This window comes from Oreochromis aureus, linkage group 16 (assembly GCF_013358895.1).
Source record: "Oreochromis aureus strain Israel breed Guangdong linkage group 16, ZZ_aureus, whole genome shotgun sequence".
NCBI classification, from domain to species: Eukaryota; Metazoa; Chordata; class Actinopteri; order Cichliformes; family Cichlidae; genus Oreochromis; species Oreochromis aureus.
Window position 1 is genome coordinate 1,484,238 of NC_052957.1, and position 25,905 is coordinate 1,510,142.

Consider the following 25,905-nt stretch of genomic DNA (forward strand, 5'->3'; position numbering starts at 1 on the left):
TCTTTACTGTGGAGTCACATTGTATCTTATTCACTTCAGTCCTGAATGGTTTCATGATTGATATGTAAATATCTTTTATAATTGTGTTGTAATTGTGTTATCTAAGAACGCACTTTAATCCATATTTTGATGAACAAACGTTTCATTACTGACTCAGTGAGATTGACAGAGTAGAGACGACAGTCTGGATGATTCTCAGCTGAAGAATCAGTGACTGATGTAAATATGCAAAGACAAACTCGTGCCATCTAATCTCTGTTGATTCCTTTATCCTGACGCTCGACAGCAGCGATGCATGGCAAGTGACGATCAGTCATGTGGGAATTCTGGGATCAGTATTAGAAACATGGAATAAATGCAGACTGTTTAATTCACCCTTAATTTGACAGCGTTTTTCATGTTACTTGGCACAACTCTAATGTGTGTGTGTGTGTGTGTGTGTGTGTGTGTGTGTGTGTGTGTGTGTGTGTGTGTGTGTGTGTGTGTGTGTGTGTGTGTCTTCCCTCCTGACGTTGTGTTCGTGTCCAGCCTGGCGTTCGGGAATTGTAACGGCCTGGCGGTGGTGGACTACTTGCAAAAAACTGTCATATTATGTATGTCAACACTGGATCTGTACGGAAGCACCGACCCCTACCAGCGCCTTACCCGTTCCCCCCGCAGGAACAGGCAGTCCACCTCAGGTAACACACACACTCACACACACACTCACACACACACTCACACACACACCTGATACTCAGTGTGCAACATAATCACAACATCCAGACGCAGAATCTGATCTTTTCTCTGCTCCTCTGTCTTCTTTTCTTTCTGTCTCTTCTGATCTAGTGCGTGACAAATATGACAGTTTCATTATATTCCATCAATATTTAATCAATCATTACTGTTAATCAATCATTACTGTTAATCAATCACTGCTGTTCAGGTGCTGTTAACAGTGACGGGAAGTAGAGCATTTTTAAGGTAGTATGCACTACTCAGCCCTGACTCTTAGTTTTCATAATATTTTGCATTCAGTTACATTATAATTATAAAGTACTTTTATTATTATATAATAATATATTAACTGAATATATAAATATATATTAATTGAAAAACACGGCTCTGCCTGCTGCTGTTTTCTAATGTGTTACTTTACAAACTGCATTCTTATTATTTTAGAAACAAAATTTAACTTCCAAAACTTTTAATGTAACAACTCTTGGAAACAAAATGCAAATGTATTAAAGTGCATTTTCTGAAATGATTTCAGGGGTTTGACATGTCAAGCCTTTGTTAGTAATGCAGGTATTTTAGTGTGTAATGTAATAATGTCCCACTTTGAACGGGATGACTCTGCAGTGGCCTCGAGAGCTTAATGGACTGCAGAGACAGAAAATACAAACCGACTGAAATAAAAACATCTTTAATAAACGGACGTTTTAGGCACAGCATTAAAAACTAGTGAGAATAACTGGTGGTGTTTAAACTCCTCTCAGCTGACCGAAAACAGAAAACGTGACATTAGCCTCGCAGTTAGCACATCGTTAGCATTTGGTTGATGAAGGTGATGTTCGGACAGAACCCTCAGAGTGGGGAAAGCAAACGAGAGCAGACGTTAATGACACTGACACAGTAATATCAGATATCTGTAACACCACGACGGCCTGGATCTTCTGTCCTTCCTCTTTGTCTGTCACACAGTCACACACAAACACAAGGACACCTGCCCATCTCTGCCTGTCATAGAGCTGCACTGTGATATGAAGTGCATGTTAACAGGTTGCGTGTCATTCCACATGGGCATCATATGCATGTTGTCATTTGATTTCTCAGTCTGTTGTTAGCCGTGCTCGAGCCACACTGGTGATTCTGATCCCTCCTCCTTTTCTCTGCCGCTGATCTCGTCTGGTGACGGCCTCTGAAGCATCTTAATCATATTTAATGTGCTTGAGCCGTATTCAGACCCACCGTTTAGGAATCACAGTGTAAAATGGAGGCCGTCTCTTTTTTGGACCAGGCACCAACTTGGTGGTAAATATTTCAGAAGAACTTGCAGCAAGTGCTCGTTTTATTGCGTAATTCCCACAGGTGAGCTGAAAATACTCTGGTGATTTTTTCATATGCTGTTGCACCCTACACTTTCTGTGTGAGCTCTTTAAAATCAATGTGGAGACAGAAGGAAAATAGAAGCGGGCAAACATGCCCTTTTCTGTGCTGCGGGTGGTGCTGTGCTGATCTGAGGCACTTACTGTGCTCCGGTTCACACAAGGCTCAAGACCAGACTTTGAGAGCACAGCCAAAAGGCCAGTGCCGGGTGCCCACTCCGAGTGTCTTTGAGCAGTCTGAACACTTCCTGTGCCTCCCACCACATCTTTAGCTGTTGTCATCACACACACATGTGTATGAGTGTGAAAGCGATCAAATGTGGGCATTTATTTCTAAGAATGATGTCACAATGCAGATGATTAAATGACAACCGAGCTTGGTTTCCATGCTGCGCTGCTGGTAATGACATGTTCCCTGCTAACACCAGTGACACCAGCAGTTCTGGGTTTGCTGGAGTAGCGGGTATTTCTTGTGCCCTTCCCTGACACGATCTCACTTGCTGCTTGCTCTCACTTTCTTTTCCTCTCTAAGCCTGTGTGTTCTTCTCTCCCCCCCTGCCTCCTCTCTCTCCCCACCCCCCACCCTCCTCATCCACCCTTCCCATCATCCTCATGCATTCCTCTCACTAACATTCCTTCTTTTCTCATTATTGCCATTCTTCCTTTGAACCCACCCCACTTACACTCTTCTGTTTCCACCCTCTTGTCCTCTTTAACCTCTCCTTGCTTTAAACCCTACTCCTTATTTCCACCACTCCTTCCTCCTCCTCCTCCTCCTCCTCCTCCTACTTTGGTGACTCTGTGGCTGCTGGTGTGGGCATGCGGGCCTGCCTGACAGAGTTTTGCATGCGCGGCCTGTCTAACTTTTATTCAGATTCAAAGAAAAGGATCCGTACATCCTATCAGAGTAAGTCGGGCCTTCCCAAAGGCCGGGGGAGTCGGTGTGTGTGTGTGGGGGGGTGTGGGTTGGTGTTTTGATGGACATAGTAGGACATGATGTTTGGTACAGATGATTGCCACAAGAACTGACACAGACTCGAAGCCCAGGGACAAACCAAAGACATGACTGGGATAAAGCGAGACGTCACCTGCAGAGCTTTGTCTATTCCAGTCATGTCCAGCAGTCTGTCCTTTGCAGAAGAAGAGACACTTCTTTGAGACAGCTGAGCAAGCGCAGTTATAAGTAATGCATTATCCATGCGATGTATATTTTAACTAAAGCCAGTGGGGTTATCGAAGCTAACTATGGTTACAGAGGAAAGTTTAATGAGGGTCCCTCTCAGTCGCTTCAGTCATTTGTAACGTCAGCATAAACTATTGGCATCACCAATGTTTGGCAGAACCTTTGACTGAAGCCAAATAATTAAAGAAGTCCAAATTTTCTGAACTGTGACGCCTCTGCGAGGCTGTTAATGAGTCCTTAATGAACGCTGCTTCAAACAGCCCACATCTGCAGTCGGGCTTTGAGGGCTGAGTTAGAAATCTCAGTGTTTGTGGCAGTTTTTACAAACGGTTCGACTCCATGTTGGCTCGTGCTTGCTGCATGTGACTGAATATGATCCTGTTTGAATTTGTGTGTGTGCTGTTTGGTGTGTTCGATATTTATTCCACTTTATCATGAGATTTGCACTACATGCTTTTTGAATTTCAATGCAAGCTGGTAAAAAATGTTAAATCTGATTGTAGTGCAGGTCGCATCAGTAATCAGCCACTCTGCCCATCGAAGGCACGTTGAATACTGATAAAAAAGCAAAGAGCAAATATTCGAGGCTGACCTCGTGAGGAATGATGTAATGATGAAGCATTGTTGCTAGCTGCACTCTTTCTTTGGGCTTAGAGTGGCTGACTTCTACCAATCAGACGTCTGCTTAATCTGCATGACCGGCGTGCTTCAAATAATCTGACACACTGCGTGTGCTGCTTCTTCTTCCTGTCGGCTGCTGCAGGCCTTACTGAACTCACTGACAACCAGCAGTCGATTGACATGGAGAGGAGCAAGTCGCCCACTTCAGGTAACCTGCTTACACACTCACACACAGACACGCACCAGCAGCCACCAATCCTTCATTCCCTGAATGCAAATGTCTTTGATTGGCACTGAGTCTTTGTGGATGGGATGCTTTGTCTTTAAACTTGAGTTACAGCCTGTGGTCACCTCGTCACCAGAGCGTCGTCACGTGGTGAGAGCGCCACTCTGTTCACTGCTGTTTCAGAGAAGTGCTAGCACTCCTTAGGTGGAGTATACTGGGTTTGTCTCAGCTGGTTGGTCCTTTAGTCTGAAGTCGTGTGGTGACCGTGTTTCCCAAAGGTGAAGAAGAAGGAACGCTGCACGCTCCATCAGCTCGGTCGTTTCCTTTGACATGTTTGTCTTTCACTAACACTGATACGGCAGACTGCAGTGGAGATACAGCATGCATGTTAATGAGCAGCAGTAACCTCATCAGAGTGGTTTAGATTCTTATTTTGTATCATTGACACTGCATTATTTTTATTATTAGTTTTTCTTTGAGTTGTAAATTGGCTGGCATCTTATCATTACTTGTAGCAAATACTCGAGGATGTATCGTCATGTGAAGAACAAAGTTTTCACCTGGACTCCTCTGATAAAGTCCACCACAGGATTTAAGAGAAGTAGCAGCCAGGTCAGCTCCTGGTTAGCTCTGTAGAAGCCGAGGTTTTAGCACCACAGGTCAGACTCTACAGGCCTCGGTCAGCAGGGTAAATGATGGAAGGGCTGCAGGAGAAAGAACGTGGCAGCACAGCTTGGGTTTGCAAAGCTGCATGTAAACAACACATTAGGAGAAAACCAAGCATCAAACCAACTGTCAGCCCCATGGTGGAGGGGTGAGGATCTGGGTACCTGCAGTCACTGAGTGGATTATGAACTGCCCGTCCAGCCGCTAAAGCTTGACTGAAACTGGGTCGTCAACACCATTAGTACCTACTCAGATCGACTCGCCACAGTTTTCAGGGTTTTCCATTAGATTATAATACCATGTACTATAATAGTACCTGCTCTGACTGGGATCAGATTCAGTGCACTCACTGAGAACTATATACAAGACTTTATTTACAGAGGGGTCAGTCAAAAACAAGAAAAACGGGAGTGATGCAGGAGCGGGAGGAAGCGGGAACAGCTTATGAGAGAGGCTGTTCTGAGAAGCTGTGATCAAAGCTGTGGGAGACTGTAACAGACGGAGAAACGATTAGTGAACAGGTAAGGGAGCAGGTGAGTCAGGACAGTGGTGCAGTCGGCTTACATGCAGGTCCAGGTTGAAGAGCTTCAACCTGGACCTGAAGCTCTTGGGGGGTGGGGTGGGGGTGGGGTGGGGGTGGTGTTTCCTGTGGGAGAATCCACAGAGAGTGAGTCTGAGAGGGGGAATGGTTCCTTGAGTACTCACGAACATCGGGGATGGCGGGAAGGAAGGAAGAATGGAGTGCAGGCGGGGCCTAGGTACCACAGTAGGTGACTGAACCAATTGGCGATGAGTAGCAGGTCACGCTGGCTTGAATAGTTTGTTGTGATCGAGAGCGAACAAGGCTCAGGTGCGAGGCGGGCGGCTCCGCCCAAGAGAGAGCCGGTGAACCATCCAAAACACAGTCCCCACAGCTGCTCCCACGGACCGTGACAGGGCGGGGTTTCAAGCGATCCGAGCAGGTAGTAAAATGTGACGTCACCCGATGAGTCACGAGAGCGTTTTGTTCAATCAAAACTCCCATCTTTGGAAACCCGGCAACGAGGAAATGGCTACAAAAAAACAACTGCTTCACCGAGTCTGATGAAAGGCCACAGACCGAGCAGCAGGAGTATCGTTACCTCGACGACCACCACGACGGTGGTCGTCGAGGTAACGACCACCGTCTTTAGCCTCCTTGTCACATGCTAATTATGTCTAGTGACACTCGGACAACGACGACCTCGCACATCAGGTAGTACTCGACTGTAATGGGAAAACCAGTCGATCCGAGTCGAGTGGTGGCGAGTCGAGCAGGGTAGGTACCAGTGGAAAAGGGGCTAACATGAAAATGATCCCAGCAACAGCTGCATGGCTGAGAAAAGGAAAGAGTCCTGTGAAAACTGCCTTCATCATGTGACTGCATGATTCAGCACACATGCTTCCTACAAGATGATCGTGTGATAAAAATAAAACCTAAACATATCGGATGTTTGTATTCATACTCATCATGATGTCACTGGCATCGAGTTTCAGCATCACACTATGGAAATATAACTTCAGATGTGATAGAAGCACATCTGAAAGCTTGTCTCTGGATGGGATCAGTGAAGCTGAAGACAATGAGGCAGAAATGTGTAATGGATGAAGAAGAGATGAGAACATTTCCCAGCAGGTGTTTTTGTGTCTCTCAGAGGAAACGAGTGTGTAGATCTGTGCTTGCCCTGCCAGGCTGGCACGCCGTGTCCTCCGGGCTCTGTCGGGTTTGTAAGGCTTCAGGTAAAAAATCAACCAAATCATATTCAGTGTTTCCAAATCCTACGCTCATGTAACAGACGGGAAAATAAAAACAGGGGATAGGAAACAGAGAACTATAGGAGCCCAGGTACCACATCAGGTAATCTTACTGTATAAAACCTGGAGTGTTCCAGAGGAAACTTCAGCAGCTTCAGCACGAGTACAGGCGTCAAAGCACTTTGTGCCATCGTATCATCCCTCAGTTTGCCTCAATGGCTGATTTTGCTTTGGTGGCTTTTAAAGAAAGGAGGATAATTGAACTGTGTTTTAATGACTCGATTAAACCTGCAAAACAACAACTCAGTAGTTCTTTAATTCATTTTTGTTTCTGTGTGTGACAGAAAAACTGCAGCCACAGTTGATCTTTGTGTGAGATATCATTGCTGGGGATCATTTTTCATTGATTATGCACACGAAGGATCGCCTTTTCATGCAAATGCTCAGTTTGATGTTTTTGTCTTTTCCTCGGGGCTCAAAGCTTTCTGATTTTTCACCAAAGTCATTCACAGGATTCTAAAACTGATCCCTGCCTTCCAACCAGCAATGCAGAGACCGTTCCTCTTGTCCTGTCGTTGATCCTTCAGTATATGCATGTAGTCTGGTGTCAGACCGGATCCACGTGGGCCTGATGGGTCCAGGCCTGTGCTACAGGGAAACATAAACAGGTAGATGGAGCCAAATGCTAAAAACGACAAGCCAGCCGTTGTTTAGTGACAGCTTTATTAAAACTCTGCTTGTGTCCGTGTCCACAGGAGACCGAACACTAACATAAAATCCCACCAAATGCATTTTGTGGATGCATCATTAATTTTCCTCAGCTGTCCACAATCTGCTGCTCGTCGATGGTTTTCCTGTGATTGTTGTGTAAAGACACACAGATACACACTTTCGGTTTGTTCTCACGTGGACTCTGCAGCCTTGCCTTTGAGCCTCCCAAGGAGAGGATAACAACAGCATGACAGATCCAGGACGAGCTGTTCTTTGCTGCTGTGGCGAGGAGTCTCTCAGCATTGTGATGTGGACGAGGTCATGGTCATTCTGTCCTATTACAGGCCTGTCGCTTGTTAATTAAAGAGATGGAAAAGGAGAAGAATTATGGAGCGGTGGATGAAAAGCACGTGGACAGATGCGGCATGACGCTGCATGATTGTGTCTGATTCGCTTTAACAGTTAAACGCTGGGGGGAGGGGGGGCTGAGGTTCATAATTATAAGAAATGTTAGCAATAGCTGAGAGCAGCACAGCCGGGCTTTAAATGTCAGTTAAATCAGGTTTGAACTCATTCATATTAATGCAGCGCAGATGTGAAATGTATTAAAAGTTGCGCCCGTAGACAAAGCTGGCCGCGCTGTGCCCGACAGGTGCAGAGTTCACGCTTTGTTTTCTCCTGCTGAATATCATCTTCAGCCCTGCTCTGTGGCCATTAGAGGCTGTCCGCCTGTCCCCGGCACACCTGTTGTGCTGTATCTGTTCAATGCCATAAACAGACTGTGGACAGCTTATTAAGGCAGCCAGCCATCGTCCTGATTCACCCCACGTGTCAATAACAGGGAGCTTCTCTCTCACTTCTCAGCACAGCTTTCCCCTCTTGTTCCTGACCTTTCTCCCGTCTCTCTCTTTTGTCATTAGGCCCAGTAATTGGCCCCCTCTCTGGCCTCAAAGCTGTCTCCCTTCACATCCTTCCCGTTGTCTTCTCTTTAATGTCCTGAGGTGTGTTGTTTGGGTCGAGGTCATGTATTAGATTTCCTCTGGGAGCAGTACGCGACATGTCGCTGTAGCGTGGCTTGACCTGGTCCTTCAAAAAATGGACTAACAAGACGAGACGTGAGCACTCGGCACCTGACCCCACGCTGCGTGACCCCACGCTGCGTGACCCCACGCTGCGTGGCGTGACCCCACGCTGCGTGACCCCACGGGGTATATTTAGCACCTGAGGGGAAAGGTGAGGTTTGATCACATTTAAAAGAAGCTTAAATACACATTTTTCAGCTAAACCCTGCTGGAGGGTTTTCTACAGCCATGTCTGTGTAATGTACAAACCCATGTAAGCACTAATTAACCTGCAGAGAAACAGTTAAATTCATTATAAAGTTCATCACATGCTTAAATCACTGATGCTTTCCTTTAAATACTCCTCGAGCCTCCACGGTCACTCGGGAGGTTTTTATTTGTTTTGTGGTTTTTATTTTAAAATCAGAAAATAAAAGTAAAATTCAAAATTCAGCAGTGTTAAAAACCCTATCATTAAACCAGAGAGTTTCATAATATTAATCATAACCATGGTGTTTAACTAATAATACACATGTACCACCAGTGAAAATAATAAAGCAGCAGCAACAGACGGGTGAACGTCATTAGCCATGTGTTAATCATGTGTGCAATCCATGAATCAGGCCTTCAAGAAGTTGACCTCAAAAGAGGGAGCAGTTAGTGGACTTCAAAGTAAAAGCATAACAAAACCGAAACTTCGTATCAGACATTGCGAGTGTGTTCTTCGCCTTAGTGAGGGAGATGCTTCCCAGCTCCCTCACACCCGCCACAAAGTTAAGAAATAGCTAGCTTTCAGGAACGTTAATTTAGTTGTAGTTCATTTTGCAAAAAAGGAACAAAAAACATTATTTTATTAAAAACATATAAACTGAATGGCAGCATTTCTTTATTTTTATATATTTAGATATCTTTATGATGTCTCCACTCAGCGATGTCTGAATGTGTGGCGTACCTCTGTGATGTCATCACCTCCAGCACCGTGGTAACACACAGCTTTGCTCTGCACACTAATACAAACACAGGACCTGTGGCCACTTCATTAGGTACACCTTGCGGTACCAGGTTGGACCCGTTGGCTCAGACTGGACAAAGTGCTGGAAGCCTTCACACAGCTGCTGCACATCCGTGATGTGAACATGCTAAAGATGCTCAGTTGGGCTGAGATCTGTGAGGTGGTGTGTTATCCTGCTGGAAGCATCCATCACTGGGTGGTACACTGTGGTCATAATAAACTCAGACTCCACCCTCTGAATGTTTCTGAGCAGGTAATATTTTCCATCTTCTGTTGCCCAGTTTTCGTGGGTCTCTCTGAGTTGTAGCCTCAGTTTCCTGTTCTTAGCAGCCAGTTTGGTCTCCTGATGACGTAACTCGTCCTCTTCAAGCTTAAACCATGCTCAGAGCTGTCTGGCCATTCACCTCTGACCTTTAACCTCACCGAGGGGCCGACCTCTGTAAGTGAATGACATACGACTATGACATGGTTGTGCAGTGAAAAGCTGCCACGTTTGAAGTCACTTAAATCAGCTTTCTTCCCCTGATGCAGTACTGTCAGCTGTACAGGTCCACTGTTCCCACTGGTACCAGTAAGTCACGTCTCTGCAGTCAGAGGCTTCTTTAGAATAGAATAGAATAGAATAGAATAGAATAGAATAGAATAGCTTTTTATTGTCACTGTTACAAGAACAGTGAAAGGCAGTTTGGCATCTCTCCATGTGTGTGAAGTACACAATAGCGTAAGTATTTACACAATGACAAATTTACATTTACACAAGAAAGATATGTACAAGTTATAAATACACCTGCAAACATACACGCACATACATACATATATGTATATATACATATTTGCATCCGTACATGCATACACACACATATTTCCACATACACGCTTACATCTATATACATACACATACATGCCATCTAACTAGCAGGTGCATTGAGAGGTGCAGTGTGATCAGTGATAAGCCACAGTGTCAGCATTAACAAACCAGTAAAGTTACTCACGAGTGACAATAGTCTCACCGAACGAAGGATCAGATCAGGTCAGTTTATAAATGATGGTTAAAAACTATTGTGCGTACGTATAAGCAGTGCTCTGATGAAGCTGGATGACTGATGACTATATGCAGTGGCAGACAGTAGAAATGGGGTAAAGTAGTGGTGATCTGGGCCCTGTGCTATGATGCTAGTGCAGCATACTCAGGATATCTGGCAGCCAGATGAAGGCGGTCATCAGTTCGATAAGCTAACCCTGAGTTTATCAAACCAGCTTGAAGCTCATTCACATGAAAGGGTGGCAGCACTGGACCAGTGTAGATTAGCATCTACTAATCAGGAGGTTGGTGGTTCAATCCCTGGCTGCTCCAGCTGGCATGTTGAAGTTTTCCAGGTTCCCCTGGTGCGTCCTTCAGAGTGTGAGCGTGAGCATTGGGTCAAACATGGTTAGATATACAACACTCAGCTGTATAAGTGAGGCCGGTGTAAGAAAGCACCTCCTCAAAGTGAGTAATGGGACCTGTGAGTTTGCAGTAGCTTAGCATCTAGGTGCTTAGTGTGTGTGTGTGTGTGAGAGCCATGTTATTAATAAGGCATAGCTGGGTACAGACAGCTAACAGACTTATCAATATTACAGCTCAATCACTCAGACACAGGAGAATCATTATTCTATTAAATGAATATTTAATGGCTGTAAGAACGTTTGAACTCTTATTCTTTCAGCTGAAGATGAGACATGAGAACAGAATTCAAACAAACAGGTGCTGCTGTGTTAGGATGGTGTGGGTTAGTCTGTAGAACAGGAAATACTGAGGGAATATTATCCATATTATATTATCCATATTTAATACTGAGGCTCATTATGGAAAGACTTCTGCTCACAGAGAGGTTTGAGCCATCCTCCAGGGACTGTGGGTAATCCTCAGAGGAACTGATTGGTTAGCAGGTGGTGATGTCATAGCTGTTGAACGTAACCTGCTGCAGCACAGGTTAGGGCTGTAATATAAGTTGCTATGGCAACGTGTCATGGTTGGAAGTAAACCGCCTCCAGGATGAAGTTACCTGGAAAAGCCTGGAAAATGCTGCTCTGTAGGATGAGCCTGTGGTGTGGTAGAAGCAGCTGTAGCAGTGCTGCTGTGGTTTGTTGCACTGATGGCTGTGAGTATGTGACCTTCCCAGTATGTGCTGGTGGGATGGAGCTGTTCTTATGGCACCTTCTGTTTTCATAACCTCACGACTGTTTCCTTCCTATTACCTGCAAGTTTCTCTTCTCCCCAGTTCACCCACTGTGTTTGTCTCTCCCCTGTTGCCCTGAAAAGTCTGTGTCTGTTCTGTTGGATCTCCTGTTCCAGTTCATTACCCAACCTCCCTTCACAATGACCCCCGCGTCCTGCCAGAGCCTGTGGCCAGTCTGAGAGCCAGCCACTGCAGTCCAGTCTTTTACTTACTGGACAATGGTAAGAGGAGGGGTGTTTCGTGGATCTCAGCCTCTTCGTGGACACCTGCTTGGAATTTTTGTCTTTCTTTCTTTGTTTGTGTCGTTGTTTTGGGAGAGGGAATAATTAGGCTTTGGACAGGCTGCTGTTTGATGTTGCACCTGCATGCTAACGCTGCTTCCACACTGTGAGCAACACTATCAGCAGGGCGCCAGACTTTTACTGACTAATGTTGAAGCACAAATATAACATATTCAGCCTTTAAATAAAACCTCATGCTCACTGACCAATGGGGACACAGTAAATTCATAACAACAAATCATATTTCTTTGGCTAGCACAAATGTTGTATATATAATAGAAGCTGCAGACGGTAATTAAACAGCAACAGGTGCACAGGTGGAGGAGGCTCCTCCGTCACCTGTGGTGGGTCATGGGTCGGTTCAGCATGAAGCATATCTGCAGTCGAGAACTAATAAAACCAAGCAGCAGCTGCAAACAGCAGCATCACTGACAATGTGAAAAGTACGGTCGAAGCCTCTCACAGCACGAGGCCGTGTGAAGCTCTCCGCTGCTTGCAGTGCAAACAGGCTTACAGGACTCTAGGCTGTGGCTGCTCTTCAGTGTGCTCCATGCTTTGTGCAGAAAACTGCAGCTGGTGCATTGTGTGTGTGTGTGTGTGTGTGTGTGTGTGTGTGTGTGTGTGTGTGTGTGTGTGTGTGTGTGTGTGTGGGGGGGGTTCAGACCTCGGGTTCTTCATCATCCTGCAATGCTGCTGAAGCAGATGGGCTCAGGTGCTGCAGCTGGGCACCTCTCCTCACTCATCGGCAGCACCGGCGCTTCAGTCTGACATCAATCATCTAAACACAAACATGCTCCCGTACCTGGCGATGGCGCTCGGGGTCTCTGTCTGTCTGCGTGTCAGTAAAGCTGCTGTCTTATCTTGCTGTGCTCTTGGCTAACATTCATCACTGTGCTGTCTCTGACTAACTGCATGGAGCCCGCTCTGATGAATAAGAACTCAGCTTGCTTTGGATGTTCAGACGTTTGTTAATCAGAGGTTTAGTCCTGTGTTAGTCTCGTTTGGGATGTCAGCACTCTGTACATTACTGTAACCTGGACACAAGACATGTCACCTTCATTGGTGACAAGAGCAGCAGGACAGTTAGAGAAGACACATGAACACGGGCCTGACGAGCCACAGGAAGTAAGATGGACGCTGCAGTTATGTTTCTCAGAGGTATCTGTGTATTTGTACTCGCCATCCGTGTGGACAGATAAGACGTTACCTGCTGAGAGCCGGTGCAGGCGAGAAAAACAGGCTGATAAATATGTAAATGTTGCAAATGCAGCGACCTGCAGGGTCACAACAACAACTTTAAAGATCCCACCTGCTGCTGGATAACAAGAAGGAAACGTTGTCTCCGTTCTGCCTGTGAATGAATCCTGGAGTAATGAACAGAGTGCTGAGGTCACCGATGAGGCTGGTCCAACATCAGATACTGTCACACGTGTGTTTTAATACACAGTGTGCACAAGAACAATGCAGAACAACCACACACCTGAACGCGTAAGCATGATGTTGTGACATCACCACTTTCCTGCTCCTCTGGCTGGAAAGCGTCTCTGTGGTTAGAAACCAAAGGTGCTGAATTCCAGTGGGTGCAGTGCATGCTGGTTAATATTCATTTCACAGTGAGAGACCCTTCGGCTCCTCAGATCAGTCCCACCGGTTTATTTTGATTAAAATACATTTTATGATGTGTTAATGCAGCCGCTGAGCCATTAAACAGAGGAAGCATCTGTGAGCTACAGGTTCATTATGAGAACATAATTCCTGTTGCTGCATCTCCAACACTGCACCTTTCATACGGTCGCAGCAGCATCTGGTGACTCTGGTTTATTATGAAGCGCGCACAAGCACACGGCCCTCATCTGTTATCTCATTAGCAGCACTTATTCAAAGTCCATCGAGGTTCACGGAAGAAACGCAAACAAATTAATGACTGGAGATTCGGTGAGACCAGTGTTTCCCATCACATGCTCAGCCGCCAGCGTCGGCCTGTGCAGCAAACATGCTGAATGACATCAAACAGGTTTTTCATGCTTTTTTTCCTCGTGGTCATCAGCTGGATCGTGTCTTCCAAATCCCGCCTTCTTCCTGAGGGGAAACAGACACGTGACGCCTCGAGTTCGACCTTTGCAGTTCTCTCCTTACTGCAAAATGCTTGCAAAATGTGTATGTGGTTATTTTGGTTTCAGTGTCTGACTTTGTTTTTTTATGACACTTTGTGGTGTCACCCTGTTCATTTGTTGCTTCCACGTCAAATCCCAGGCCCACAGAGCGGACTTCATTATTCCAGGTGTAGACTTGAGGAGTGTGCTCTCGGACTCAGAGTGATTAAAAACATCAAAATGAGTCTTTACACGTTAAGAGATGCAAAGAGAGACAAAAGAGAGCACCTGCTTCAAATGACTAATCACTGAGTAATCGCTCTGTCCACTCGAGACTTTCTGCCGTTGCGCTGACTCAGTATCACCAATCCTGCCGGCTTGGGACGACAGTGGAGCATGCCTTTTGAAAATATGCCTGCAAACATGCAAGTGCACCAGTTTGCATGTTCTTTGTTCATTTGACTCGGTTCCATTTGGTTTCTTTTCAGTTTTTCCCCACTTTGGTTTGTCATCGTTTGAAGCAGATTACACCTCCTTTTCTTCTTCTATGATTTCTTTTTTGTTCTATTTTATTTTGAAGGGATTAACTGGTGCTTTGTTTCCTATTCTTTTGTTTCAGTAAAGGGACCCGGCAGAAAGTTAAGTCTGCCAACAGATCTTAAGACTGATCTTGGTACGGTAGGCGAAAGCCAGCAGTTTTCACTTGATTTCCTTTGAGTTTCTGCTTTTCTCATGGTTTCTAGGCTTTTGTGTTGCATTAGTACTTTTGGATTTCACTCAAACTTTCCTCTTTCAGTTTCCTTGTTACTCTGTCCGCCTGTTCAACCAGCCCATGAGACTGTCGGCCTAACGTGTTCGTCCATTTTGCCCGTCAGTGTGTTTTGATTTAAAGCGTCTGTGTTTGTTCCTTCTACATTTTGCAAGTGTTTACAAAGGTGATTTGTAGCTCATGCCCACATTTGAACTTGAGGTTTATCATGCTTTATCATGATTGGACCATCCTCTGATTTATGCAACCTTTCCTCCATTGACAGGCTTTGCTCTGCAGTGCTGGATCACTTGCTCCCTCGCTCATTGTAACTGGCCCATTTCTCTTTAAACAGCCTTCCTTCCATTTTGACTGGACCCCCCATACATCTGTAACTGCTGCACACACATGCAGATCTTTCCTCTGCAGTGCCACACATGCTGTCACCTCTCAGAACTTCTGCTTCTCTAACCCCAATCGTGCCTCCTGATTTTTGACTTGTGTTGTTTGGTAACAGCTTTACTAAATGCTCCATCAGTAGGAAGGTGAGGACAGAAACTCAAACGTCAGTTGTTTTGAATGCAGCACATTTAGTTTTGGTGTCGTCATCGAACATTAAAGAAAACAGTAGAGCTGCAAACGCTGAAGGTTTAAAATCCACGACAATAGAAACCTGTGTGACAGTAAGACGCTCGAGTCTATTGTGTTTGTGCCTTTGTGTTGATGATGTGTGTTTGTGCGCGTGTGGTGAGGGGGTGGAGTGGGATGTGCACGTCAGCACAGTGTCGCGCTTTCAGCTATAAACCAGTTTCCTTCAGAACATTTCGAGGCAACAAAATGAACAAAACGTTAAGCCCGATCGCGGCGGCGGCGTCATACGCTTTGGCCCCGTGTTACCTGCAGTTCTTCAGTCCCTGCGCTGCCTCGTCAGTCCTGTTGTGAAACTGGGTGAGTGTTGCACGTGGACTGGGTGGCACCCTGGAGCTTTTCATCTTCACTTTGAAATTGAATCATTTTTGCAGCGACTGGCTGCACGGCAGAGCTCTCTGGGCGCCGGAGACGAACGATCGGTGCCGAATACTCCGAACGCTCGAGTGTTTGCACAAATGATCATGATATTGTTTATCCTCCTGCTCCACTCGTCTCCATATATAAGACCTTCAACCAAAAAACACATGGAAAGCTTCTGTCCTCCCACGGCAGCGACCACAGCTGCTGTTAATCTGCCACGGGGTGGGGGTGGGGGGGTCACTGATAAAAAGGGGGCTCTGTTTTATGTACTCAGTGAGGATGAGAGCGTAGTGATATGTAAATAAATACAGGTCAGTGTGTCCATAGACTGATGTTTTTTAGACATGATCACATGACTGCAGAACCTGAACACACTGATGCCCACCTGTGATCCCTGCCTTCATTATTTAATCGGCCCTTTGTGTACGTTGGAGAGCTGGAGTGTAACTGTGGCGTCTCTAGAGCTCCTCTGTTGTTTAAATGTGTACAGGCTTTCAATAAGTCAACACCAAGAGAGCGCATGTTCGAGGGTATTGTTTCATTTCCATAGTGAAAAACGGGCCACATACTAGTGTGGATCGATACCAGTGCCAGCATATTGGGATCGATCCGTCCGCCTCTCGTGCCCGCTCACAGGTGTGGAGGAGCTGTGCTGGCTGAACACAGAACAAGAGAAGGTCAGCCCGGCCTTTCTTTCCTTTGTCTCATTAACAGGGTTTGGTTCCAGCACAGTGTACGGACCCGTCCCTGAGGGGAGGCCGTGTAAAGCCATTCCAGAAATCACCGAGTGTGTTGGTATCAGCGCTGTCCGTAGATGAATTTGTAGCCCAGCCAATATAAGCGAGTGCTAATTTGACAGAATAAAGAGCAGAGGTTGTTTTCGTTCTTCACTTGCAGCTTTGGATGTCATAAAGCTTCTGGCATTAGAGTTTCTGCTAAAAACAAGGTTTCCCCAAAGTTCACTGAGATAAAAGCAACAAAGTGGAGATGAAACGAGCCTGTTTTATGTCACGTCACAGACTCGATGAAGCTGCACTCACAGTTTTATTCTGCATCTTCCTCCTCTGCCCCGGCATCTCCTCCTTGCACATACTTACTTCAAACCACTCTCCAGCCTCTGTCACTCACTCTCCCCTTTTCCTCACTATCATCTTCCTAGTTGGCAATCAAATTTTCAGCATCAGCTTGCTCCTCTTACACTGCAGAAATATTCATCTTCATCGGTCATCTAGTGTCAGCCTGCCCTTTTGCAGTCTAGTAGACAAAGCGTCTCCCGGCAGGTCGGGAAAAGCACTTATCTCCTTGGAAAATCTCGTCCCTAATTCGAGGTTCCCTGCCCTGATTTTTATTTCACTTCCCATCAAACTAAATGACTTGTGAAGATGGATACGGCAGCAGTAAATCAGAATATGTTTAAAGTTGAATTACATCCCTCTTTCTGTTGTTTGCTAATGCTTTGCCGTTGTTACAGATCATGTCAATGGACATTGCACTAGCCCCACCTCCCAGCCCTGCTCGGCGGGGAAGCCTCGCATTCCGATGGGTCCCGAGGGGCCACGGCTTACCCGCAGAGGCCCTGGCCGACCGCCCTTCCGCAAGGCCCAGTCCGCTGCTTGCATGGAGATCTCTTTGCCTGTGTCCCACACTGAAGGTGTGTGCTTGTCTTCCCAACTCCCATCCCTAACCCTCTATAACAAACCCCCCTCCCAGCAAGTGCATGCCATCCTCTCGCCCCAGGGTAAGTGGAGAAAGGCCTGACACATGGTCAACACAAGGCAAGCACATGCTAATGCAAGTTAGCAGCATGTAATCCAAAATCGGGTTGTGGTTCTGCAGAGAAGATGCTGCAGGGTAAACAGAGCAACACACATTAAAAAAAAACAAACGCACGCTTCATATACAGCTGCACAGTGAAATAACCAGACTGCATCTGCAGGAGCCGACAGTCACGTACCAGGACACCACTGTTGCATTACAGCATGCAAATGGCACTCGTGCAGCTTGCATTAGCATCAGCTTACAACATTCGGACTGCAGGTTCTGCTTCTTCTGAATGCAAGAACGAGTCCTTGCATTGTGTCCTTGACTCTGCTGCTTGTGTCGACGATGTTGCAGGCCTGAAGGTTGGTGATTCAGTGATTTAACCAGTTTTTACTTCTCATGTGCCTTTATTTGTTTCTTTCTTTCTTTCTTGCATTTTGTGCTCTGCACCGAAACAGCACAAGGATCTGATGGTGTTTTTCTCATCATGTCACAGATTTATGATTATAACTCTATTTTCCTTTCTGTTTTTCTCGTCTCATAAATAAGTTCTGGATGTTTTGTTTTCTGAGATGAAAATGACAGCGCATATTAAACTTCATGTAGCGTTGCTACACTTATCGAGTTTTTATGAGCTACGAGCAAAGGGAACGCACACATCTACAAACACGGGTTATAAGTTTGTAGACGTTTGCAATTTCCTCAAACTGAAACCACCAGGACATTTTTATTTTTACCTCTAATAACTCTTATCATCAGAAGGAACACAGTTCAAGGAGGACAATAATACAAGAGCACCGCACGAGTTGACATTTTCATTAACAGACATGACATTTATTGTCTTTCCATTTGCGCTCGCTCTTATTCACACCCTCACTTTGATTTGCACCATTTAAAATGTGATGAACCCACAGAGGCTCCATATTCCCAGTGATCAGTTTAGAAACATGAATGCAAACATATGCTTTTGTTTTTGAGTCTGTCTGTAATACGCTTCTGTGTGTCCGTGTGTGCGTTCATGCTTTTACAGCTGTTTTTATATCGTCGTCTGCTAATCTGAGTTCAAATAGGGAAACGGTTCAGTTCAGTTTTATTTATGTAGCACCAAATCACACCAACAGTCACCTCGAGATGCTTTATGTTTTAATGAAAGATCCTACAGTAATACAGAGAGAGTCACCGACAGTCAGACAGCACCCCCCCCCCCTCCTCGTGGGGAGGTAATACAGCCCTGTGTTTTAGGTTTACAGCATCCCTGTTCATCCCTCAGACCAACTACAAATACACAATTTCATCTACTGTATTTTTCAGACCATAAGGCGCATTAGGCGAAACAAGACAGTCAAGACTCAACTCATTCTTCTTGCTTCCTCCACTTCTGTATCATTGATTCATTAATGTTGAATTCTCTGGCAGCTGCTCTATTCCCATGTTGTTGCAGTATATTAATGACTAACCTCGTATTGTGGATGGATTATCTCAGTTGTTCTCCTGACTGAAGTGTTCATTTGACTTTGGGACCTGAAGCAGACGGAGTTTAGGACCCAGATTACTCCGCGAGGCTCCTGACTACAGTAGCCGTAATGCTCCAACAATCCATCAAGCGGTGCGGCTTCGTAGCTTACCAAAGTCGGACTAAAACATTTTTGACAGATGTTTGAGCGCCGTGTACCACATAAAATCAGTTCGAGGTCAGTAAGTACAACCAGAATTCATACATAAGGCGCACTGTCGATTTTGGAGAAAATTAAAGGATTTTAAGTGCACCTTATAGTGCAGAAAATACGGTATTGGCTCTAGATAATACAGGAGAATGAAAATGGCAAGCTAAAGTGCCTTAAACGTGCATTCACTCTAATGGCCAACAGGGGGCGATACTTCCTGTGCCATTTATGGGCTCAGTCGCTCATTTAGAGACATCCAAGCGAGTCCACTTTGTAAACTTTGGACTGAGTCAAGGATATAATCCAGGGCATGCTCATTGGCTGATGAACAACAAGCTTAGTCGCCCTCCCTCATTAAATCTGATTCCAAAACACCAGGAGTGACAAAATGCTGATCGTAATGGGACCCTACAAACCGCTGGATGACGTCACAGCTGAGATGCTAATTTTAGTACAGAAGTGCAGAGCCAGTCTTTGTGTTTCTTTTAGTTCAACTTCACTCTGAGAAAGATTTTTTTAGGTGGCCAAAATATTACAGAAATTGAAGCAGAACGTGAGATAACTGGGAAGATGTTTGTGGTGATTGAATAATGTAGACAGAGAGGTCGCCCCCTGCTGGCTTTGGTGTTAAATTTCAGACCCGGTAAAGTTCACTTTCTGCTCAGAACATTTGAACTACGATTAGCTGAACAAGAACTGCTGCTTTAAGACAAACATAAAGGCCTTAATAATTCATTTTTCCTTATCTCCCCAAGACAGCGTCACTATCTTAAAGACAAAATGAGAATGAATTTTTCACCTTTGTTGGATAAAGTTTTCCTTCTTTTACACATCGAGTGACAAAGGAGACGAAGACGAAGGGAGAAAAACACATAAACAAACATCCTGTCAAGTGAAGACTTAAACTGCGATCCCAGCAGTATAATTTCGAGTTGCTGACCTCAGAAGTGACAGAGAAATGGCCTCAACCAAGATTAGCAACAACTTAATTACAGATTTTGTGTGAATTGTAGCACTTAGTCTGTCACAGCCCGACAGACAACACTAATGCAGGACGTCCATTTACTTTGAATAAACATAAACATATTAGATGCAGATTGTTCGTTCTAAGAGGACTCTGACTCTGTCCTGTCATATTAAAAGTTTTATGATCTCGCTTCAGTTGGAGAAGAGCAGCAGAAGCATCGGTGGGAGTGTCTGCGAGCTTCTTTGTCTCTGTGGTGATTCACAGGGTCGGGTTATATTCAGAAGGTGTTAAAAATAAACGACAGCAGCCTAAGAGCAGGTTCAGACCGGATGGCCGTCGATCCCGAGGGTGGAGAAGTCGTCTAATGATGCAGGGTCTGATTTAAAGTGTGGAGCAGATTGCAGCAGACTGTCACACAGCCCGTGTACATCAGTCACAGTGGGCCCAATCATCATGTACACCTGGTGAATCACTAACACTGTATGGCTTTCTAAGCACTGATGCACCACATAAACTCATCCCTTGCAGAAAGTGCACTCCTGCAAAGCTCCAGCTCACTCGTGGTCCACTGGTGGGTTGTGTTTGCTTAGACGCGGGCGCCGCCAGATTTACAGCCTCAGTCAGGTCACGACAAACTAATCTCTCCATAGGAGGCTCAACATTGTGACAGTTTCCCAAATGTCACAGTTATTGTAGCCAAACGGCACGAAACATTAGATGAACTGAGATCACATTCACCACACCGGGCTCTGCACGTCCAAAGGCTCCCTCTTAAAAACACGTGTCCGTTACTCCGGAGTACAGCTGACCCTTTTACAGCAATTCTGCAATTAAATTCATGGCGCCATCTTCACCGACCTCATTATACAACAGTGACCTGGAACCGAGAGGGAAGCAGTTTTTCATTAGCATAAGCTGAATGTTTTATTAAAGCCACGGTCGGGGCTCCAGCTGCATCACCAACCACACCGATGCAGACGATTCAAAGCTGCTGTGAAAATATGCATAAGAAACTGTTCTACAGACTTGTTGCGTAATTTTCCGTGAAACTGTATACTAGCGTGGGCCCGTGGTGATTAGCATAGCCATGCTGGTTGCCTAGCTGCACCTGACTCGAGTGCGGCCCGATGCATTGAAACATTTTGCCCGGACCTTCTGTTTGCGTCAGACTTTACTTCAAAATAAAGGCAGAAGCAAAGAAGCCGTTCCAAGAAATTTAACACCAAATGTTAAGAAAACGTTCTTATTTTAGCTTTTTGGGTGTGTTAGAAAGCTGCATGAGCGTCCACCAAAACACTGAGCGTAGTTCTGCCTTTAATTATTTTGCAGTTGTCATCCAGAGCTCGAGGGTGGGTTTCCTGCAGGCCTGTGCACACGCACAGAGCTTTGGGTTTCTCATTGCACTTTGTCATGTTTGTCTTAATGCATCTTATTTTATTCGACCTGGAATAACACAGCCTTCATGTGCTCTAAAGCACATGTTGTTTTTTACAGTGTGGAGACAGCTCCAGCGTTGCTTCGTGTGCTGCCCACTTAGAAAGTCCACTCAGCACACAGGATATTACATAACCTAATATTTGAGTTGCTGGGAAGTTTTTTTGATTGCACTCATGTTTCAGGGACCGTGATTCTGTCTTTTAAATATTGTCCCTTCATTTATCCCAGGTTTTTAGAACAAAATAGGATATATGATAAATATGGATTTAAATAGAGCTGCAGACTGAAGGAGGACACCACAGTTAGCTTGGTTGAGGCATATTCTCTAATTGTTTGCAGTGACACTGACTAACAGGACACTGTAAGGAGAAGAAGATAATAAAATGGGGAAAGAAGAATAACCGAGGTCTATACTGGCATTAATGAGCACATTTTATACCTGAACAGTGGCTTTTCTCAGCACACTTATTCCCTGTCTATCACCTACCTTTGGCACTGTTGTTTATCACTTGCACTGGGTACCACAGTGAAGAACCAGCAGGATCACCAGAATAATTAAAGGTCAACAAGCAGTGCGAGAAATTAGCCCGATGTTAATGAGATCTGCACGCAGGGCAAGGACACAGAGGAGGGAAATGGCAAGGGAAGCAGAGTCGGAGCGCAGTAAACATTTCCATACCTCCCATCTCGGTCGGGCAGCCCACCTTTTAAATATTAAAAATACTTCTGTGTGATGCCACGAGGAGTGCCTGCAGACACACTGGGCATTGTTTAAGAACAAGTGTTTGCTTCCCCTTTTGTAACTGTGCTGCAGCCCACACGCAGGCTTACAGGGTCTGCTCACCTACAGAATACAAAAATAACACAGGCAGAAGTAAAATACAGACGTTATTGGATCGCATGGCAAAGCCGAGGTGACTCGGCGAGCCACGCTTGCACAGCTATATCCAACGACAGGCCAGTTTAACGAACAGCTGAATGTGCATCATGTTCTTTTGTGTTGCAGTCCATAGATAAGAGTCTGCAGGTGTGTGTCCCTCTAACCTGTGTGTGGGTGTGTGCTTGTGCAAACATCACTGCATAAATCTAGCACATTGTCTCTCCACTTCAGATTGCCTGCCTTCCCCTTATCACCTCCCTGACACTGCCTGCCTGCCTCCAGCTCCCTGTGAGGGCCCCCCAGGGGTCCCTGTGTCCTGTCAGAGTACCGCTGCGCCTGACTTTCATTAGCCGGCACCCCACAGGCTCTGTCACACAGCGTAAACACACCCCGGCGACTCATTGTGAAACTGAGCGGCTGCCATCCGGACTCACGGCCGAGGAACAGTCTGTGCCGTGTTTGCAGCAGCATTGTTCAGCTCTGTTGTCAATGCATCAGAATTTTAGCACATATTGGTCTTCCTAAAAAACACCAAAGATCCTTCACATCACCTGTTGTTCCAGTTTAGCATGCAGCTGATTCTCGCTCACACTGCACACGCTTTGAAACCAGTTTTGCACTCGTGGCAGTTTCAAAGGAAGCTCGATTAAAATTTTGGTTGTGTGCAACAGGGCTGTGCGGTCGTCCTTCAGTAGACTGTATTAGGGATACCTTATCACAGCAGGTGACGAGTAGAAGCCTGCTTCTTTGTCTAATGCTGTTTACTGCAGCAGGCGGTGCTGAAAGAAACAGGAAGAGAGTCAAAGGTTGTTTGGAGAGCAGAAAGTTAGCCGAGCAGCCTCCTGTGCAGCTCTCTCTGTCTTGGTGTATATTGAAGCTCCATGCTCAGTGGCTTCTTTCTCTCTTTCCCTCCTGTCATTCTCGTACTGCTGTCCGTCTGTCTGTCTGGATGGTTACACATGTGTGTATCTGTTTCTCTGGTGGTGGCCGCTGTGCTTTGTCCTATGGGGTTCATGTTGTGGGGGACAAATAGGGCATGCATCCAGGAGGGCAATGCTCCAGCAGTTACACGGAGTCACTATGTACTCCCACGATGAGCACCACAGCACCACCTCCTACTGCTGGAGTGACCGAGGTAAGGGGGCTTCGGCCACAAATGCATCACCTGCTGTCCTGCTGACTACTTTACGTCCGTCCGTCAGACTGTCCGTCCGTCCTGTGGACCTGTATCATCTAAAGCATACATGAAGTGTCTGCTCATATACTGGAAGCTTCTGGAGTTGGTGAAGCCGTCTGTTCAGCAGTTCATAGCAGCATGATTTCTGTCTTTAAGCACGCTGTAGCCAGCGCGGGCTCGTCAATAGTGAACGTGTTATTGTTGCATCACAGTGCTGTTTCATTAGTTTAACACAGACGACAGGTAGCAACAGACGAGCCTTTCTCCGCATCCACGACCAGGAAGCGTAATGGAAACAGTTGATGCTAACTCACAGCTCTCGTGTGACAAACACAGAGCTGAATCACTTACACAGCTTTGCTTCTCAGAATATTGTTCAGAAGTGTTGCTGAAACTGAGCAGCTGTCAACATTTCATTTATCTTAGCTTGATATGTGTACACCAGCTTTTGCGACCATCTGCAGTCGCTGTTACATAAAGTCTGCACTTTGTGTAACATTGGGCTGCAGTGCTGCAGGTCGGCTGGCTCTGAATAATTCACAGATGCAGCAACACTTTCAAAATGGAGGCTTTAGGTGCACAGCGAAGGACCTCGACGGGCAGCACTCAAATAATCAAACAAGTTTGTTCAAACTGTGGCGTGTGTGTGTGTGTGTGTGTGTGTGTGTGTGTGTGTGTGTGTGTGTGTGTGTGTGTGTGTGTGTGTGTGTGTGTGTGTGTGTGTGGGTGAGTGTGTGTGAGTCTGTGTGTGTGTGTGTGTGGGTGTGTGAGTCTGTGTGGGTGTGTGTGTGTGTGGGTGTGTGTGTGTGTGTGTGTGTGTGGGTGAGTGTGTGTGTGTGTGTGTGTGGGTGTGTGAGTCTGTGTGTGTGTGTGTGTGTGTTAAACATGTTCCCGTGTGTCTGTAATGATCTGTCACTCCTCGGTGTTTCACATCTGTTCAGTGTCATTTTTGTTCCATTTCTTCATCATATAAAATCTGCAGGAACCTTGTTTTGAGTGTTAGCAGCTGGATCCTCTGACTGTGTGCTTCTTTCCCTTTAACTGCTCATCACCTCATTGCTCCATTCACTCTCCTCCACCATGCTGCTGTTCTCTGCACCGCTCTTCTTAATTCCACCATCCAACATTTCCTCTTTGCTCTCTCGCCCGTCCATCATCCGTCACGCTCCTTCGTGCCTCGGCCGGGTGTTTGGGGGATGCTGCTGCAGAGAGTCGTGAAAACTCCTTCACCCGCTCGCGCAGTTCCAGTGTTTCCAGCATTGACCGCGACACCAAAGAGGCCGTCACCACGCTGCAGTTCGGAGAGTCGTACGGGCGCAAGAACGATGTCCTGCCCACCCCGTGTCTGTGGGTGGGCACTAGCTTAGGCGTGGTGCTGCTCATCCCCATGTCCATCCCCACTGATCAGGAGGAAAGGATGGAAGAGCCTGTCACAATGGGCGTAAGTGGTAAGTACCACTGATACTGGGTTTTACTGCAAAAGTACCACGAGAAGTACCAAAGTTATTAGTCACCTTGAACTATGCCTGCCTACATGATACTGCTGAAGCAACAACACTTTATGATACGGCTCATGATGAAGGCCATAGGTCCTCTGTAGTTAAATGGAATTTCACTGTAGTTCAGCAGTTTGCCATCATGCTAATGGGAGAGGACGAATGAATGAAGCATCACAATATTCTGGATAGAGCCATATATCTCTACAGCAACAGAGACCAACAGCGATAGTTGTACCAGGCTGTGACTCGTGCTGGTTCTGGTGTAACCTTTGTAGGCACCAACTCGTCTTTTTAAACCAGCCTGAAGTGGCGGCTCCAAGAACTGCAGTTTTTTTCAGTATAATGTTTCATTTAGGAGTTTATAAGGTGAGTTCAGTGCAGTGATTTCATATTACAAACGACTGTGTTGGAATGCAGTCCCAATCAAAAGTTGAAAAAAATGCAAAATTGATATTTTGCATCTTAACGAGGTTCCAAGTAGAGCTTCAACATGCAAGAAGAAATCTGAGTTTGAGCTTGAAATTTATTGGAAACAACACAAAAACAGAAAAGCAAGTCGAGTTGAAAACAACTATGGCTAAATATGGAAACAATGACAAGAGACTAGAGCATGAAACTGAACAGGAACATGTGATAATGAAACTATGAAATAAACCAAACCTGAACAGTAGGAGCAAAAACTCTGACATGACCTGGAAACAAACAGACGACCCGACCAAGAACAGTAAGAGACAGACACACACAGGAGGGTAATGAGGGAAGTGGAGACACAGCTGACACAAAGGAACATAATGGTGCCACAGGGGAAAAGTAAAACGAAGCACACTG

The 25,905-nt window shown here is 45.7% G+C and overlaps 1 protein-coding gene across 4 annotated transcripts in view; it reads left to right on the forward strand.

The window, feature by feature from the left end:
* The window catches only part of stxbp5l (syntaxin binding protein 5-like), a 139,997-nt gene that overhangs the window by 107,903 nt on the left and 6,189 nt on the right, over positions 1 to 25,905 (forward strand). Inside the window, exons 18-24 of one of the 4 annotated variants that reach the window (XM_039600206.1) lie at positions 529 to 680; positions 2,926 to 2,994; positions 4,034 to 4,099; positions 14,553 to 14,606; positions 17,164 to 17,343; positions 23,435 to 23,536; positions 24,787 to 25,026. In XM_039600206.1, the coding sequence (XP_039456140.1) occupies positions 529 to 680; positions 2,926 to 2,994; positions 4,034 to 4,099; positions 14,553 to 14,606; positions 17,164 to 17,343; positions 23,435 to 23,536; positions 24,787 to 25,026 (863 nt within the window). The remainder of the gene's footprint in view (positions 1 to 528; positions 681 to 2,925; positions 2,995 to 4,033; positions 4,100 to 14,552; positions 14,607 to 17,163; positions 17,344 to 23,434; positions 23,537 to 24,786; positions 25,027 to 25,905) is intronic. The other 3 variants (XM_039600207.1, XM_031733156.2, XM_039600209.1) reach the window with 3 other exon arrangements.